The sequence below is a fragment of the Doryrhamphus excisus genome, linkage group LG22 (genome assembly GCF_037039965.1).
Source record: "Doryrhamphus excisus strain RoL-2023G ecotype Guam linkage group LG22, RoL_Dexc_Guam_v1.1, whole genome shotgun sequence".
Taxonomy (NCBI): domain Eukaryota; kingdom Metazoa; phylum Chordata; class Actinopteri; order Syngnathiformes; family Syngnathidae; genus Doryrhamphus; species Doryrhamphus excisus.
In genome coordinates, this window is record NC_136378.1 from 6,447,115 (window position 1) to 6,464,728 (window position 17,614).

General features: G+C 39.6%; 1 protein-coding gene across 5 annotated transcripts in view; it reads left to right on the forward strand.

The window, feature by feature from the left end:
* The first annotated feature begins 1,688 nt into the window (after positions 1-1,688).
* Positions 1,689-17,614, forward strand: part of fbxo38 (F-box protein 38) — a 37,582-nt gene continuing 21,656 nt past the window's right edge. For 2 of the 5 annotated variants that reach the window (XM_058063496.2, XM_058063498.2), the window contains exons 1-9: positions 1,689-1,854; positions 7,668-7,885; positions 8,515-8,648; positions 9,369-9,532; positions 11,385-11,550; positions 11,932-12,207; positions 14,170-14,263; positions 15,600-15,730; positions 15,891-16,061. In XM_058063496.2, the coding sequence (XP_057919479.2) occupies positions 7,752-7,885; positions 8,515-8,648; positions 9,369-9,532; positions 11,385-11,550; positions 11,932-12,207; positions 14,170-14,263; positions 15,600-15,730; positions 15,891-16,061 (1,270 nt within the window). In that variant the 5' untranslated portion in view covers positions 1,689-1,854; positions 7,668-7,751. Of the gene's footprint in view, positions 1,855-2,000; positions 2,111-7,667; positions 7,886-8,514; positions 8,649-9,368; positions 9,533-11,384; positions 11,551-11,931; positions 12,208-14,169; positions 14,264-15,599; positions 15,731-15,890; positions 16,062-17,614 lie in introns of those variants that run through there. The other 3 variants (XM_058063497.2, XM_058063500.2, XM_058063501.2) reach the window with 3 other exon arrangements.

Sequence of the window (17,614 nt, forward strand, 5' to 3'; positions counted from 1 at the left end):
GTGTATACTGGTCTTGCCGGTATGCATACCAGCACAAAAACATAACATATGCACAAAACGTATGCTGGTCTATGCTGTTTTTTTCCAGCAGGGTGCTCCCTCTACCTTTTGGTCTCTGCTGGTGTGGTGAAGCAGCCTACCAGCATGGGATGCCTGTAAGCAAGACCAACATACTGTATACCGTTTGTATGCTGGCATGCTGGTGATTGGATGCTGGTGACTAACCTGTGAAACTGCAATAGTTGCCTGATCACCAGGGAGGGATGATGGTCTGATGATAAAAGCACATGAAAATATTCCAATGTTTTCTGTCAGGTCTATGCACCATAACAATGAAACGGAAGAAAGAAGGCAACAGTTATCAATTTTACTCGCAAGGAAAACGGAAGAGATGTACTCGGACTCGCGAGGAGAACGGAAGAGATGTACTCAGCATACAATCCTCAACCGCTCTGAGTACACTCTTCTTTGCCTCCCTTTTTATTTTCTTGGGGTGTTCCCTAAGTTACAAAGTTCATAATGCAGCCCTAAAGGACAGGGAAGTGGCAGTTGCAACGTGATGTGCTTCACAAGCAAAACAGTTGATTGCATTTAGATGTATGATAAGAAAACAATTGGTGGACTTGCCTCTGTGTGCCACTGTGGTCAGATGTTTTCTGTTTCCTCTTCACAATCTTGTGTGTCTTGTTCCATTCACACTCAGCAGAAGGCCAGCAGGATACAGGGCACATACATATGTACAAAGATAATACTAAAATGTGTTTTCATTTTCCTTGTGTCATGATGCCAACTACTAGAATGAAGAAAACAGTGTGAATAACAGTGTGTTAGCCAACATTTAGTAAATACACATAACAAATACATACATTAAGAATGTGATAATTCAACAAAGAGCAACAAGATGCAATTCAAGTAAAATCAATAATTTACTTGCACGACTTTTAAGATGTTTAAGAGAGGTTTATTGATAACATGGGACTTTCTGCTGTTAGCTGCTGGGGGATAACTCGTTGTTACAAGCAGAAGTGATGAAAACATACTTTGCTTGAAAACTTTCTACTATCTTCTCCAGCTTTCTGATGTGGTTCTAGAAGCTTTTTCTGTACTAAATGTAATAACCTCACCAAACATAAACCTCACTGCATGTCACTGTTTCACAGGCATCAATAAACAACATTTTTACATCAGTAGTGATGGGAGCATTTGGGCTGAATATAGCATATAGTCATTAATGTGGAATTAATGTGGAATTAACGCCAGTATTTATTTTCACTTATAACATTGTGGTATCACGTGGTGTGATTTATTTGAAATATAAAAGAATATAAATATAAACAGAGATAAGGGGTTAAAATATTTTAATAAACCTTTTAATAAACCTTCCTCCTGTTTTTTTTTGTCTTTATCACATGGACGTGGTTTGATAGAAATGCAAGAAAAATAGCCTGCATTCCGGCGTCATCTTGCGACTTCTAAGGCAGCCAATAGCTACTTTCCTTACTGAGGCGTTGGAACAGTGACTACATCCCTTTGTCGCTTTAATTATTTATAATATAAAGATTATTTTTCTAAAATTGTCAAAATAATACTAAAAAACATTTGCACGTTGACAGGATAAGCGAAGCAGTACATGTCCTGTAGAATTGACTGATGAGGGGCGGGGCGTGATGGTGCCACGTGACACTCATACAGGAAATGACACCCGCGGTCCGCCCTGTCCGAAGTAGCATTGCAAGTTAAGTTGAGCATGAATTCGCCAGCGGTAACAGTGTATATCATGTGTTAATTGGATTTGATATGCTGACGTGATGTCTGAAGAGCAATACAGCCGCAGGAAGGATCCAAACAAAACAGGTATTGGCATCAAAAAATGTAAACGTGGTACAGGTGAACATTGTTTTGTCTGTGTGCATGTTTAGCTGCGGATATGCTAACTAGTAAGCTAGCTTTGACAAAGACCAAGGCTGATTTTGGATAAATAACAATAATTACATTGACAGTTATTGGGATTCGAGACATCCTCTGTGCAGTTTTATTCCCCACACTGTCTCAGCGGTGACCACGGCGTGTATGTCGTACGAGAAGTTGTGGCTTTGGCTAACGTTGACAGGTAAGATGTTTGATGTTTGGAAGGCACAGCTTTGCTATGCATGAATGTGTGTTAACGTTTGATATCTCATCATTGGCCTTTTCTTCCTCATAGTTAGCTTCTCAACCAAACATTGGTAAAAAGTGACACAAATGGTATTTTGTGAGGACTCCAAACCGCCAAACACATATTGAGTAATCATTACAAATATGAGCAGCTACTATGTAGTCCATGTTGATTTGAGAGAGAACACACCACATTTCGCTGAATGTCACATTGGTGTCTTTTAAGGATGGACCTTGAAATTCCAAATCGGTATTTTTTCTTGAATTAAATCCTAGCCATATCTTTGTGTCAGTTGGTCGAAGCAAATGGCAGCCCAATGCAGAGTTTTCGCACACCGTGGTTTACACTTAACGTTCCAAACCGCTGGGACCAGGCCGGGTACAGGTTTATGGGCGGGGCCGAACCGGCAGTGGAAATGTTAGGCAGCGGTGTTTCCGTTGCGTGTTGGAGTCACACAAGTGATGAGCGTAAAACCTCCAGAAGATATTTATTGTTCATTCCAGACAGACTGTAACTGTGGACATAACGTGGAAGCTCGGCTTCCTAATAACAGCTTTCTGGTGCCACTCCGCCACGTCACTTCCTGGTGCAGCACCTTACAAAATAAGAGTCTATATAAAATAAGTAAAGGCGTTCACTTACAATGTTTAACACCCCCACCGACTTTAACTTGTTGCAGGAAAACACAAACATTGTCCTGTATGCCCTAACAAAATATTTACATTCCCAAATGCCAAACATTCATTCATTCATTCATTCATTCATTGAGCAAACATTCTCAGTTTCATTTGTTGGTGGCCTTGTCAGTACATCAGCAACCATTTGTTCAGTTGGATAATATTCGAGAATCAATTTACCACAGTTCACGACCTCTCTTATGAAGTGGTATTTGATGTTGATGCCTGTTTACAGGATTTTTGGCAAGCGCTATCGTGCCTTGATTGTCTAGCTAGCAGTTGCTAAGGCAATGTATTCAGCTTCACAGGTAGGGAGTGCAACTGTTGGTTGTTTTCTTGTTTTCCATGAAATCAGAGTGCTTCCTTCACTTAGGCTGACACAATAACCTGATGTGCTGTGTCTGTCTGTTTTGTCTGATGCCCAATCCACATCACTGTACACTCTCAATCCCAGTCTACTTTGGTTGTTTCTTTTAAAGTATAAGCCTTGTTCTGTTGTACGTCTTAGATATCTTAACACGTTTTACAGTGTTCCAGTGTTCTTCGGTTGGTTCATCAAAATGTTGAGAAAGTTTACTGATCACGAAACTTAAGTCATGTCTAGTGCATGTGGACAGATATATTCCCACAGGCTCTCTCTACTTTCTTGAGTTTGCCATTTTGTCAGCGTTTTCTGTATATTCCAGTTTTAGTTCACAAGGAGTCTCCATTGGCGTACAACTTTCCATTTCAAATCTTTCAAGTTGACCTTCTGTTTGTTCAAAGTCTATTCCCAGAAAATGTTTGAGTTGTCCCAAATCCTCCATTTTGAACTTTTCAGCTGACATTGCTTTCACATTTGTGAGTACATTGTCACTGTTAGCAGCTATGATCAGATCATCAACCCATATGATAAGGATGACCTTTTCCTCATGTTTCTCTTTTGTGTACACGCAGTGATCAGCAGGGTTCTGTATGTAACCATTTTCTGTCAAATATTCATGTAACAAAGCATTCCAATTTCTACCGGATTGCTTGAGACCATATAGAGATTTGTGCGGCTTGTACACAAGATCTTCACATTTTTCATAACCTTCTGGTTGTGCAACATATGGTTCACAGTCGATCGGAGCATGTAAATATGCCGTTTTTACGTCCATCCGATGTAAGATTAGATTGTCCTGTGCTGCCTTTTGCATCATAATCCTCACGCTGGTCATATCAGCAGTTGGTGAGAATGTCTCTTCATAGTCAGTGGCTTTTGGCTGCATAATGACTGCATCTCCTCATCCACTGCCTGGAGCTGGATGAAGCCATGGCGTCTTTGTAGGTCTGAGTGCCACACAGAGCTCTGTAACAAGAATCTATACATGTGTGAAGTTTGTCCATCTTTTCTTCTGTTTCAAAGTCCTGTAGATAAGTTGGTTTCTTTATAGACCTTTGGATTCCTCCTCATGCTTTCACGGCTGTCTCCTAACTGAGCTGGTTGAGTTTGTTTTGGGGTAATGGCAGGATCCTCACTTTTTTTCTCTTGATCTGATGCTCTTTCTATGTTTCCATCTGCTTTTTCTTTAGTTACTGGCAAGATCTCATAGCCTGAAAACTCAATGTATGGTTCGGATGTTTGAGTCTCTTTTTCATTTAATGTATTGGTTGTGAATTTCACCAACCTGTTCTTTTGGACTCTCTCTTCATCTGGATAATAAACAAGGAAAGCTGGGCTGTTTTTGTCTTAGCCGATGAAAATTCCTTCCTCAAATCTGGCGTCTAACTTCCCTTTTTCATGTTTATAGGCAAAGCACATAGATCTAAATTTCTCAAGCTTGGAAACATCTGGTCTCACACCTGTATCTCATACGGTGTTTTTCTTGTATGTCTACTGTAGCATCTGTTCCTGTCTGTACAGCATAGTTGCACAGCTTAGCTAGAAGTTTACTCTTTAACAGTAAGCGTCTCGCCATATCATGCAGAGTTCGCCAACCTCTCTCTGCTGTGCCGTTTTGGTGAGGTGAATAAGGTGCACACTTTTCACGCCTTATTCTATATTTTGTCAACAATTCTTGAAACTCGCTGTTCGTAAACTCAGTGCCGTTCTCTGAACGGACGCACTTAACTTCTCCATAAGGAGCTTCTCTGTAAGGAACCTTTTTGTGGCATGTACTGTCACTTTTGGATTTAAGGAAGTACACATACATGGTACCCGAGTAGTCATTCGTAAAGGACTGACCATATTTGTGACCTTCTATGCTCTGAGTTTGCATGGGACCCGCTAGATCTGTATGTACTAACTGTAAGGGCTTTGAAGCTTTTCTGTCTGGCTCCCTGTTTCTACTTTGTGTGAACTTTCCTGTGTGCACACGTCACATATCTGATCTGGTCTGACCACACTCCCCTTTATCTTCATACATTTCACAACACCTTGCAATTTCTGTATGTCCTCATAATTGCAATGTCCCATAATTTCATGCCAGGTTTGTATGTCATGGCACGCTTTAACCTTGTCTATATCTTGCTCAACTGTTGTTAAACGTCGTCCGCCGTTGTCCAAGAGATGAATCACTGCTGTTCCTCTGCGTTGAGCTATTCCGCTGCGCTGTGTTCCATCTGCCAACTCCACTGAATGGGTCTCCGGCTGAAACGTGTCATCAAAACTCTTGAACTTGTTGATGTTGCTCCACCATCCACCATGATGCCTTTCATTTTTACATTGTTTTTTGGTCTTTCACTTTTTGTGTGTTTCACTTTGAAGAGATGGTCTTCACTACCTTCTTGCTCTCCTTCAGCAACCTTTCTGACATTGTCTCGTTCCCCCCTTTTCTTGCACAGGGATTCTTTGTGTGTCCGGCTTTGGCAGTAGCTGCACCACGCTTTTCGAGTAAATTGTCTCGCTTTGTGGCCTTTTAGTCCACACTTGAAGCATGTCACGTCGTATTTGGTTTGCGGTGCACATTTGTTTTCATTATGTTGTCTGAAATTTCTGTGCTTTTTATCTGCTCCGATTAGTCTTCTCTCTCAGGAAATGTAACATCGTTCTCATTTTGTGTTACATGGACTGCGAGTGGCTTGAAGGAGTTTGGTAGCCCACCAAGTATCATGGCTATCAGTAGTCTGTCACTCATGGTTTCTCTGGATTTTCCGCTCTTATTATATAGTCTGTGACACTTTCATTGTCCATCTTTATCTTGGTCAATGACGTGTATAGGGTTAATATTCTTGGCTTGCTTCTCCCAGAATAATGTTCTTTCAATATTTTGAGGGCTTTTCTTCAATCATCTGCAGCTTCATGTCGAATCAGTGACAAGCTTTTATCATCAATCAGTCTGATTAGCTTGGCATAGCAGTCAGCATTCTTCCTTCTGTCTTCTGCTAATAGCTCTTCATTAGCTCCACTGGGTGCATGCAAGATAGTTTCCTTCAAATTTAGGATGTGCAAGTGACCAAGCAATTTTGTTTCCCAAAAATCATACTTCTCTTCTTTTTTGTTGAAAATGAGCTGCGGCGCCGGTACTGCCAACGCTCCTCTGGTCTCCATTTTGGACACTTCAAACTTTCATGTAGTCTTTTGTTCAGTTTAATTCTTAGCTCTTTCCTTCGTGTAATACTTCATGATATTCCTCTTGATATTTTCGTCGTTGACTTATCTCTGGGTTGACTGACTTCACGTGTCGAAGCTCCGTGTAATACTTTGCGGTAAAACTTTGGCCGTCGTCACGGCTAACTCCACCCGGGCCCATAACGAGCGGTGTTTCCATTGCGTGTTGGAGTCACACAAGTGATGAGCGTCAAACCTCCAGAAGATATTTATTGTTCATTCCAGACAGACTGTAACTGTGGACATAACGTGGAAGCTCGGCTTCCGAATAAAAGCTTTCTGGTGCCACTCCGCCACTTCACAAAAAACACAGCACATTACAAAATAAGAGTCTATATAAAATAAGTAAAGGCGTCCACTTACAATGTTTAACAGGAAAACGTAAGAAATAAGAAAATAACTACATCAAATTTTATGTAAATGCATATACAGTTTGGAACTAGGGGCTATGACTATTATTTTGCCCATCATTTGTTTTAGGGCAGCTATTGAATAGCTAATAAGTAATCTACTTACATTTTGTTTTTACTTAACTAACAGAACATGAACTGAGAACTTTGCAAAACACTTAAAGTGAAAGTCTAAAATGTCGAGCCTCCTTTTGTCACCCGACCTACCTGACCTACTAATTTGCGCCAAAGTGAAAGTCATGCATGAAATGTATCTTTTCACAAAAAGCCCTTTTTCTTCTTTTTGGTTGAGAACTGAACTATGTTCTACTGTTGATTACGAAATAATGGAAAAAGGTAGCACAACCAAAATAATGTCTATATAGTCCAAGTACACAACATGCTGTGTGTTCTGACGGGCTCAGACATTACAGATTTGGAAGATGTAGCAATGTGTGCTGAGGTTGACATTCCATTACAAAACTTTTCCAGGCTACATCTACTTTTTCAATTACTGCACAAAATTTTCCAATGAGGTGAGGCATAAAAAATGTAAGGAATTTTGAATTTACTAAATGGACATTTAATTCACTATCACATGAAGCACACACACCGCTGGTAAAGTTAGTGTAAAAGGTTCTAATTAATGTCAAATAAAAACTATTTGTCTTTGACTTTCTTGATTCAACTGTGTCAATATTTTGCAATGTTTAAATCCAATAATTGTAATAATGGGTGGCACCTCCAATCCAATGATATGTTTTTAAAACCTTGAATGTGCTGTTGAATGTTGCTTTTTCAAAATGTTATTTCATAGGGTGTTCAGTGTGCTTTACCTTCACTTTTTTACTTTTTGTCCGTGATTTGGATTGTAGAACTTGAAGTCATGCCTGAGAAATGATCACGATGTGGAAGGAATTAAATTAAATGCTTTGAGACTTAAAAGTAAAGTGGAAGAAATGGGCCCGAGGAGGAAGACCTCTAAACTCCAATCTTCAGGGGTTACTGGTAGAGGAGAAGTTGGACAGAGGCCAAATGAGCCAAAAGACTGCATCAACGAACTGTCCCATGAAGTTCTCTGTCATATATTCAGGTAGGAGTCCGATATCAGTTCTATGATTCCATGAATATGATGATTCTATTTGCACTTTTGCTACTAACAGATGCTACTGTTTTTGTCACATCTATTCCTTTCTTCTTGTGAGTGCTCCATTGTATACACTTCACATTTGGAACTGATAGATTGAATGGATTGAAGTCAACATTTGTTAGAAGCAAATCAAGCAATCAAAATACACTTTCATCGAATTTGTTCAAATACACTTTCGTCAACTAGTCAGTGCAGGATGGTAAAAGAAATAAGTGATTCCCTATGTTTATTTCAAGCTTTTATGATGCCTTCACAGCGCTGTAAGAGGTATCACTGCAAGTTATTGCATATTAAATTTAATGAAATCAATGAAAAAAAATGTAAATCTAGTCAAAATAACTAGGGCTGTCAAATTAGTTTTAACACATGCACATCATGTAAAGCCACATCCCTCTGTTAATGACAGAGCCACAATAGCGCCCCCAAAGAGTCACACAGTCTGCCGCTCTTTATTCTTTATTCTGACCTGAACACATCAACCACATTACAATTCCAACATCATCTACAGAGAGCTGCACTCCATGATTGTTTTTGTTCTTCATCCTTGTTTATTGACATGATTTATTTTGTAGGTACCTTCCCATGAAGGACATCATCTGTATGGAGTGTCTCTCTAGGAAGTTGAGGGAAGCTGTAACCCTCTACTTGCGAGTGATCAAAGTGGTGGATCTTTGTGCTGGTCGCTGGTGGGAATATATGCCCTCGGGTAAATGAATAACAATTATCACAATTAGCCTGTAACGATAATGGATATATTGATTTATGGAATGATTTAAAAAAAAAAAAAACAGGTCGGTAATTATGAGCCCTCAATAACTTGACAGAAGTGTATGCGCGTCCGCTCCATCTTTCTGTGGTAAACAGAAAGAGGGTTCACTCTGCATGTGTCTGTGCGCATTGGCTCACACAAAGGAGCCTCTTATTTAGCCTTTGTGGAGTTATCAAGTGCTAGCAGTTGTCAAGCAGACATGAATATGAATGAAGGCACATTAAGCGAATTGATGGCTAATATAGTATGCCTCAAACAGGTATACTACACTTGAGTACCATTAGTAGCTCAAATTTGACATGACACAATGATCTTTGAATGATAACAATACAACACAATTTCTCAGCCAATGTAGGTAGGTCATAGTGGATTATACTGTATATCTCGATTCTGATTCTTTTCACAGGTTAGGTCATAAAAAGGTTGCATGGTTGAAATGAGGTTGCTAACCAAAGTTCTTGGATGAAATATTTATGTTTTTTTTTTGTTATGATAGGACCTTTTTATGAATGACTCATTAATTGCCATGAGTTTCTCACAATAACCAGATGCCCAACCGTAATTGTATACAGTACATACAGTGTATATATAAAAGTCATTAGTAAAACTAATAAAATAATAGCATCATGAGAAAAGACTGACTTTTTTCTGCTTCAGGCTTTACAGATAGCAGCTTTTTGCTGCTTCTGAAAAAGATGCCCGACCTCGAGCAGCTGTATGGCCTCCACCCCCGACACCTTGAAAGGAGACGAATCCGAGGCTATGAGGCTTTCAGTATACCTGGTGTCCTGGAGGCATTGCAAGCCTGTCCTAGTCTTCTGGTGAGTAGCAGTATAACTGATGCCAGTCAAAGCTTGTCTATCTAGTCTTATAGAGAATAACTTAGAGATGATTGAGCCATGTATCAGTTACAACTAGACAGGATTTTAAGCATAGGTCTGTATGAGATTCTGTATCATAACCTTAGTCAAATATTTTATTTCCAAAATCACAAATACTTAAACTTGCTGATTCAAACAGCTAAAAATAATGCACAAGGCTAAAAATAACCAAATACCTAAAAATGTCATCCCATACTTCTCTACAAGAGAGGAGAAATATGTTCTCAGGGAAGACACTTTATATGCTAGGACTATGTTAAAAAGCCATAGCATTTCAGTATGTGGAATCAAACTGAGTAAGAGATTGAGTAAGGAAGTCAAACAATGCACAACGATGAGCCAAGAAACTCTACCTGTATGGTAGAGTGGCCAGACGAAAGCCACTCCTTAGTAAAAGGAACATGGCAGCCCGTCTGGAATTTGCCGAAAAGCACCTGAATGACTCTCAGACCATGAGAAACAAAATTCTCTGGTCTGATGGCTTTCGTCTGGCCACTCTACCATACAGGCCTGATTGGTGGATTGCTGCAGAGATGGTTGTCCTTCTGGAAGGCTCTCCTCTCTCCACAGAGGAACGCTGGAGCTCTGACAGAGTGACCATCGGGGCCTTGGTCACCTCCCTGACTAAGGCCCTTCTTCCCCGATCGCTCAGTTTAGAAGGCCGGCCAGCTCTAGGAAGAGTCCTGGTGGTTCCAAACGTCTTCCATTTACGAATAATGGAGGCCACTGTGCTCATTGGGACCTTCAAAGCAGCAGAAATTTTTCTGTATCCTTCCCCAGATTTGTGCCTCAAGACAATCCTGTCTCGCAGGTCTACAGACAGTTCTTTTGACTTCATGCTTGGTGTTTGTGCTCTGACATGCACAGTCAACTGTGGGACCTTATATAGACAGTTATTATATTTCCAAATCATGTCCAATCAACTGAATTTACTGCAGGTGGACTCCAATTAAGCTGTAGAAAGATCTCAAGGATGATCAGTGGAAAAAAGATGCACCTGAGCTCAATTTTGAGCTTCATGGCAAAGGCTGTGAATACTTATGTAAATGTGATTTCTTAGTTTTCTATTTTTAATAAATTCAAAAAAAGTTAAAAAAAAAACTTTTCCACATTGTCATAATGGAGTATTTTGTGTAGAATTTTGAGGTAAGAGATTAAATTAATACAATTTGGAATGAGGCTGTAACATGACAAAATGTGGAAAAAGTGAAGCGCTGTGAATACTTTCCGGATGCACTGTACATTTACACAACAATTTTTCTATTGACTGTCAGAAAATTGCCACGTGGTGGTCACGCTGCACTTCCCCTTGTGATGTAGCAGAAACAGTATGAGGCAAAATTTTTGTGGTTTTGAAAGTGTGGCATTTTCATGTATAGCATTTCATGCATGTAGGTATATCATGCCTACACAGGATAATACCTGCTTTTTTTAATGAGGGGGCCTATTATGCATTTTCCATTTTTCTGACCTATAAATGTAGTTTAGAATTGTTTATTTTCGTGTTAAACCATGCTAAATTTTCAGATAACAAGGTTTGCACATTTGGAAGTGAGCCCTGAAAGACGGTTGGATGGCTCAAAACGCTCTGTTTCAGATGTTTCACAACTGTTCCTTTGTGACGTCACAGAGTGGGCCTCCTCTTGACCTTAGCATATATCACAATATTTTTCGGCTGTATTACAATATGACAATGGCGCAAGAGAGAGTGAGATTAAAAAAAAAAGGTTTCAACAGCATGAACAAAGCTAAAGTAGTACAATGAAATCATGACAATGAATTTGTCTTTCAGGGTGTTGAGACATCCCACCTGGAGCTGGTGGAAGCAGTTTGGAACTATATGCCCCAGGTTCATATCCTCGGAAAATTCCGCAACCGTAATGGGGCGTTTCCAATTCCTCCTGAGAACAAACTAAGCATTCCCATCACTGCAAAAATCCAGACCCTGCACCTTGTGGGTGAGTCAGCCTTTTTGTACTGTAGCTCAACACAATACAATGCTATAATAGGACAACGGTGTTCTAGATATGTTTTTGTATGTATATATGGCTTCAAAATTTGGCCTATGCAGTCATGTGGAAAAAATGACTTACCAAAAAAATGGGCTTACCACATATACACACTCCTTATGCTCCACCATTGTTGTTTTAATGTTATTTACTGTATACATTACAATGATGGTTTTGACTGATCCATTTTGAGTACAAAAAGTCTCGGTGAGTGCACACATTTGTGAAGAAACCAGCATCATAAGGAATGCCACACTGTTTCACCTGTCATCTGACAAATCTCATAGTTGCATTAGTGTGTTGGTTTCATATTTGCTTTGCCGGTTGCAGGTGTAAATGTCCCAGAGATACCTTGTGTGTCCATGCTGCGCCACCTTTACTTGAAGTGGGTCCGTCTCACCAAACCTCAGCCATTTAAAGATTTCCTCTGTGTGAGCTTGAGATCCTTTGTCATGCGGAACTGTGCAGGTCCAACCAACTCCCTCAAATATGTTCCCTTGGTTACTGGTTTAGCTTCAGCCCGAAATCTCGAGCAGCTTGAGCTGGTGAGAGTTCCCTTCCTTGGAGGTCTCATCCAACATGTGGTGGAGGACAGCTGGAGATCAGGTGAGAGATAGATGTTGGTTGGCCATAATTCAGTCTTTCATTTCAGCTTGTTGAACAACTTTTATTCCCTTCCAGTCAGAAGTTTACACATATTAGGGCAAATAATTATTTTATCTTTTGTAATGTGTTGCCCTTGAATTGTTCCCTCTGCAACCTGTTAAAGGTTCCTACGTTACAATCCTATTGTAACAGACGCTATGTTCATACTTGCTATGAATTATTTCTTTCTACAACAAAATGCTTCTTCCTACTGCCTGAACTGTTCAGACAGCAACACCCTCAACTTGAATAGTTGAGGGGTGAATTACTGTATGTACCAACCTCCTAGGAGTAAGCCGTCTACAATAAAAGATGACAGAAGCAAAACAGTGAGTTTAGTTGAACTTTATTCTACTATTTAACAACAATAACACTCAGACGATACAATTAAAGCACGCACCTGAGCCCAAGCTCCACTTGCACTTGCTTCCTCCATGTTCATGTCAATTTCGCCATCAAACATGCCGGTTCGCTCTCATCCTATGCCACCGACAAAGATCACTATTAAAAACCTCCAACATGATCTTATGGTTTTAGATACATGCTTAAATTATGTAGTAACAGGTACATTCATGATAACATGTAATGCCTACACTATTTTACCATATTTTGGTCAAAACAAAACATATATTTTTAGTAATTACTGCAGATAAAATACTTTCAATTGTCAAATGCACAGTTGAAGTGTTTTCAGCTTTGATTTGAACTACATTTTTTTCCCATTAAGTCATATTGCTGTTGGCTGCGTCTTTTGCCATTTAGATGTCTCAAAAAGGTCTAAAAAGTCTTAAAATGTGTACATACTCTAGATCAGGGGTCAAATGGTGCACCCAATTCATGTTTTTAAAATTGAAGCCAGAATGAAGTCATTGGCCAGAATTATTAAGCATTTCAATCCCATGATGAGTGTATGTACAGTCAACACATTGCACCCCTGGGCATACCTAATGTGTTCTTTTTTTTTTTAACATGATACAATGTGGGCAAACAAAACATGTTTTTGCTTCAACAAGGTTTCAACAAAAGCGTCATATACTGGGTGCTCATTTGTCCTCTGTTTTTGTGTTATTAGTGCTGCAACTAATGATTATTTTAATAATTCATTAATTAGTCAGTTATTTTTTTTTAATCTATGAATAGGAATTTAAAAAAAACACACACTTTTAATTTGATGTCTAGCTCTAGTGGTTTTCAAAGTAAACCAGTTCTAATGTCCATGAGGGCTGGAAAAATCTGAGAAATATGCCATCATTAGATTTTCACAAATAGAATAAAGGTTTCACAAAGCACAGACTGTTCTTATCAACTCCCAAGGTTATTCCAGTCCAGATTTGAGAAGTCCTATCTTAGTTTTCCTAGTGGACCAAGTCAAATATGAAGTGTGTGCTGAAGAAGCATCTAAATATGTGGCTGTATTTCATTTTCACAAATTATATGAAAGTTCCACAAATATAATAGTGAGCGTCAGATAAAGGCTTTTATTTTTTTGCTTGACTGTACCGAATCGAACCATGTTCTTAAAACCGAGGTACAGTACATACAGAATGATCTTGGAATGATGGTGTACTACACCCCACATATTAAATGTTTGCAAAGAACATTGTACGTTTGCCAACTAGGGCTGAGTAAATGTAAGGATTGTCATTATTTTCATACAACAAATAGTAAACTTGGTCAAGATGAATAAATGAATGAGATGCACAAGAAAGACAGTCTTCACAAAAAAACTAGCTGATAAGTCATTGTTCCCCCGCACATCTGTCAAAAAAGCCCTGAATAAGATATCATTGATGTGTTTATTGTTGCTCATGCCGCTGTACAGTATATCATGTACACACTGTGCACTAGAGTGACACCACCAACAGGAAAAGAGCTCTGGGTCTCTTCTGAGATGGATTAAAGCGTATTGCTTTGTCATTGCAGGAGGATTTCGGAACCTCCATACCATTGTGTTTGGAGCCTGTAAAAATGCCTTGGAAGTGGACTTGGGTTACCTTGTCATCACTGCTGCTCGCAGGTGCTTTTCATGCCTTTACAGTCCAGCTAAAAGAGGAGACAGAAATACAGGGAGAGTAAAAAGTATTTGATCCCTAGCTGATTATCCCTAGCTGATTTTGTTTGCCTACTAATAAAGACATGATCATTCTATACTTTTAATGGTAGATGTATTCTAACATGGAGAGACAAAATATACAAAAGAATATCCAGAAATATTTTAATTCATTAGTATTTCATTGAGATTAGTATTTGATCATCCTCAAGTATGCATTATAAATTCTGGCTTTTACAGACCAGGTAGACACTGCCAATCAATTTGTTAACTGAATTGGGAGTGACCAATCAGTCATAACCCTTACGAATCACCAAAAAGTCTTACTAATCATATGTATGAAATACACCTGTTCACAGAATCAGACAGATTCCAAACTCTCCAACATGCGTAAGACCAAAGAGCTCTCTCAGGACCTCAGAGACAGGATTGTTGACCTGCATAAATCTGGAATGGGCTACAAAAACATTAGCAAGATGCTGGGTATTAATGTAACAACCATTGTTGCAATTATGAGAAAACTATGGATAAGCGGAAGTGAATGAATGAATAACATGACCATCAATAGACCTCGGTCTGGTGCTCCACAGAAGATTTCACCTTGTGGGGTGGCAATGAGCATAAGAACTGTGGGAAATAGTCCTGCAACCACTCAGCAGGAATTAGTGAATGGCCTCAAGGCAGCTGGGACCGCAGTCACCAGGAAAACAATTGGCAACACTTGGTGCAATGGAGTAAAATCGCGCAGTCTCTGAAAGGTACCCCCGCTTAACAAGGCACGTGTGGAGCCCCGCCTTAAGTATGCCAATGGTCAACTCAAAGGTGCACAAAGTGATTGGGAGAAGGTGCTGTGGTCAGACGAGACCAAAATTGAACTATTTGGCTTAAACTCAACCCGTCATGTGTGGAGGAAAAAAATGCTGCATATGACCCCAAGAATACTGTGCCCACTGTCAAGCATGGAGGTGGAAACATGTAATTTAGAGAGCATCTGCAAAGAAGAGTGAGCCAAGATTCCCCCTGGTGTGTGAGCTAACCTTGTGGTTAACTACAACAAACGACCGCTGTTCTTGCAAACAAAGGCTATGCCACCAAAGTTGCACCAAGTGCTTTTTGCTAGTGGGTCCCATACTTATTTCCCTCAGTGAAATACAAATAAGTTAAAATATATTCTTTAAACAAAATCAGCAAAGGATCAAATACTTTTTATTCTCACTGTATATTTTAGACACAGTATTAAGTCCCTTAACTGTAAATATGGGTGTAAGGGAATTGTGATGAAATATTGACTGTGTTCCAACAGGCTTCATGAGCTCCGTATCCAGCCATCACTTACTAAAGATGGAGTATTCTCAGCTCTCAAAATGGCTGAACTAGAGTTTCCTCAGTTTGATACACTTCATCTTGGATATGTGGACGAGTTTCTGTTACAATGTGAGTTCACACTCTGGTCCCGTCATATCCATGCAGACATCTTAGATTATTTCTATAAGCTTGACCTGAAATTAAAAACACTTTTTATCATAACAACATGAGAGAAGTCGCATCCAGTGGGTGAACATAGTGTCATGTTTTTGCATCTGTTGGAATGTAGGCAAGATGAGTCATTCGGAGCTGGTGAAGAATGGTCTTGCTGATGTGGTAGAGAACCCAGGAATCATCACAGATATTGGAATCAAAGTGGTGAATGAGGTTTTCTCTAATATAAAATACCTCCTCATCTACAACTGTCCTCACCTTCATAACCCCCACCACTGGATTACAGGTGATCACTGTTACTTTACACACTTCACTTATACACAGTACACTGTGTATGTATGTTATTGTCATATTTGGGGGAGTAACGGTACAGTAACGGTACACCTTGGTATATGGGCTACGGGATTTGCCCAGTTTTCATTAAAAAAAAATAAAGCATGGAGATGTAATTTGTAAAATACTTGCAGGTAATTATCCAATAAACACAATTCTTTAAAAAAAAATAGAAAAAAAATGATATGGCATAGAGAAGAATGGAAGGATGTGGGGGCCACATTTTTGTTTACAGATGCTAAAAGCAATCCAATGTAGGTCAGTATATTGTGCTATAAGGTACATAAGCTTTGTGTTTTATAGGTAACAAACCAATTGAGTAATATTGAATGGCATTTCTTTGGGGTGTAACGATATTTGTATGATCAAACTACATCCATCTGTATTTGCCGTTCCGGACGACTTACACACGTGGACAAAATTGTTGGTACCCCTCAGTTAAAGAAAGAAAATCCCACAGTTCTCACTGAAATCACTTGAAATTTACAAAAGTAACAATAAATAAAAATGTATTGAAAATTAAACAATCAAAATCAGCCATCACTTTTGAATGTTTGATTAACGTAATTATTTATAACATGCCTGGACAAAAATGATGGCACCTCTTCAAAAGATTGAAAACAATTTGAGCAGAGTCACATGATTATCTCTAGTGTGTCCTTTAATTGACATCATAGGTGTCTTCAAACTCATCAGTCAGTCTGCCTATTTAAACTGTGACAAATAGTCACTGTGCTATTTGGTGACAAGGTGTGTTACCACACTGGACATGGACAACAGAAAGCGGAGACAAGAATTGTCCCAAACATCTGAAAGGTAAAGGCTATAAGACCATTTGTAAGCAGCTTGGAAGTTCCTGTGACAAGAATGGGACATATTACTCAGAAGTCTAAGGCCCAGGGGACAGTAGCCAACCTCCCTGGACGTGGACGCAAGAGGAAAATTGATGACAAATTGAAGAGACGGATAGTTGGAATTGTACCCAAAAAGCCCAGAACCTCCAAAGAAATTAAAGAGGAACTCCAAGGCCAAGGTACATCAGTGTCAGATCGCACCATTGGTCGTTGTTTGAGTCAAAGGGAGACTTCATGGGAGACGACTGAGGAGGACACCACTGTTGAAAGCTAGACTGGAATTTGCGAAAATGCATGTTGACAAGCCACAGAGCTTCTGGGAGAATGTTCTATGGACAGATGAGTCAAAATTGGAGCTTTTTTGGTCAGGCACATCAACTGTATCTTCATAGACTGAAAAATCAAGCCTTCTAAGAAAAGAACACTGTCCCTACGGTGAAACATGGAAGCGGCTCAGTTATGTTTTGGGGCTGCTTTGCTGTATCTGGCACAGGGTGTCTTGAAGTTGTGCAAGGTACAATAAAATCTCAAGACTATCAAGGCATTCTGGAGAGAAATGTGCTGCCTAGTGTCAGAAAGCTTGGTCGCAGGCCATGGATCTTTCAACAGCACAACGATCCAAAGCACAGCCAAAAGCACCCAAGAATGGTTA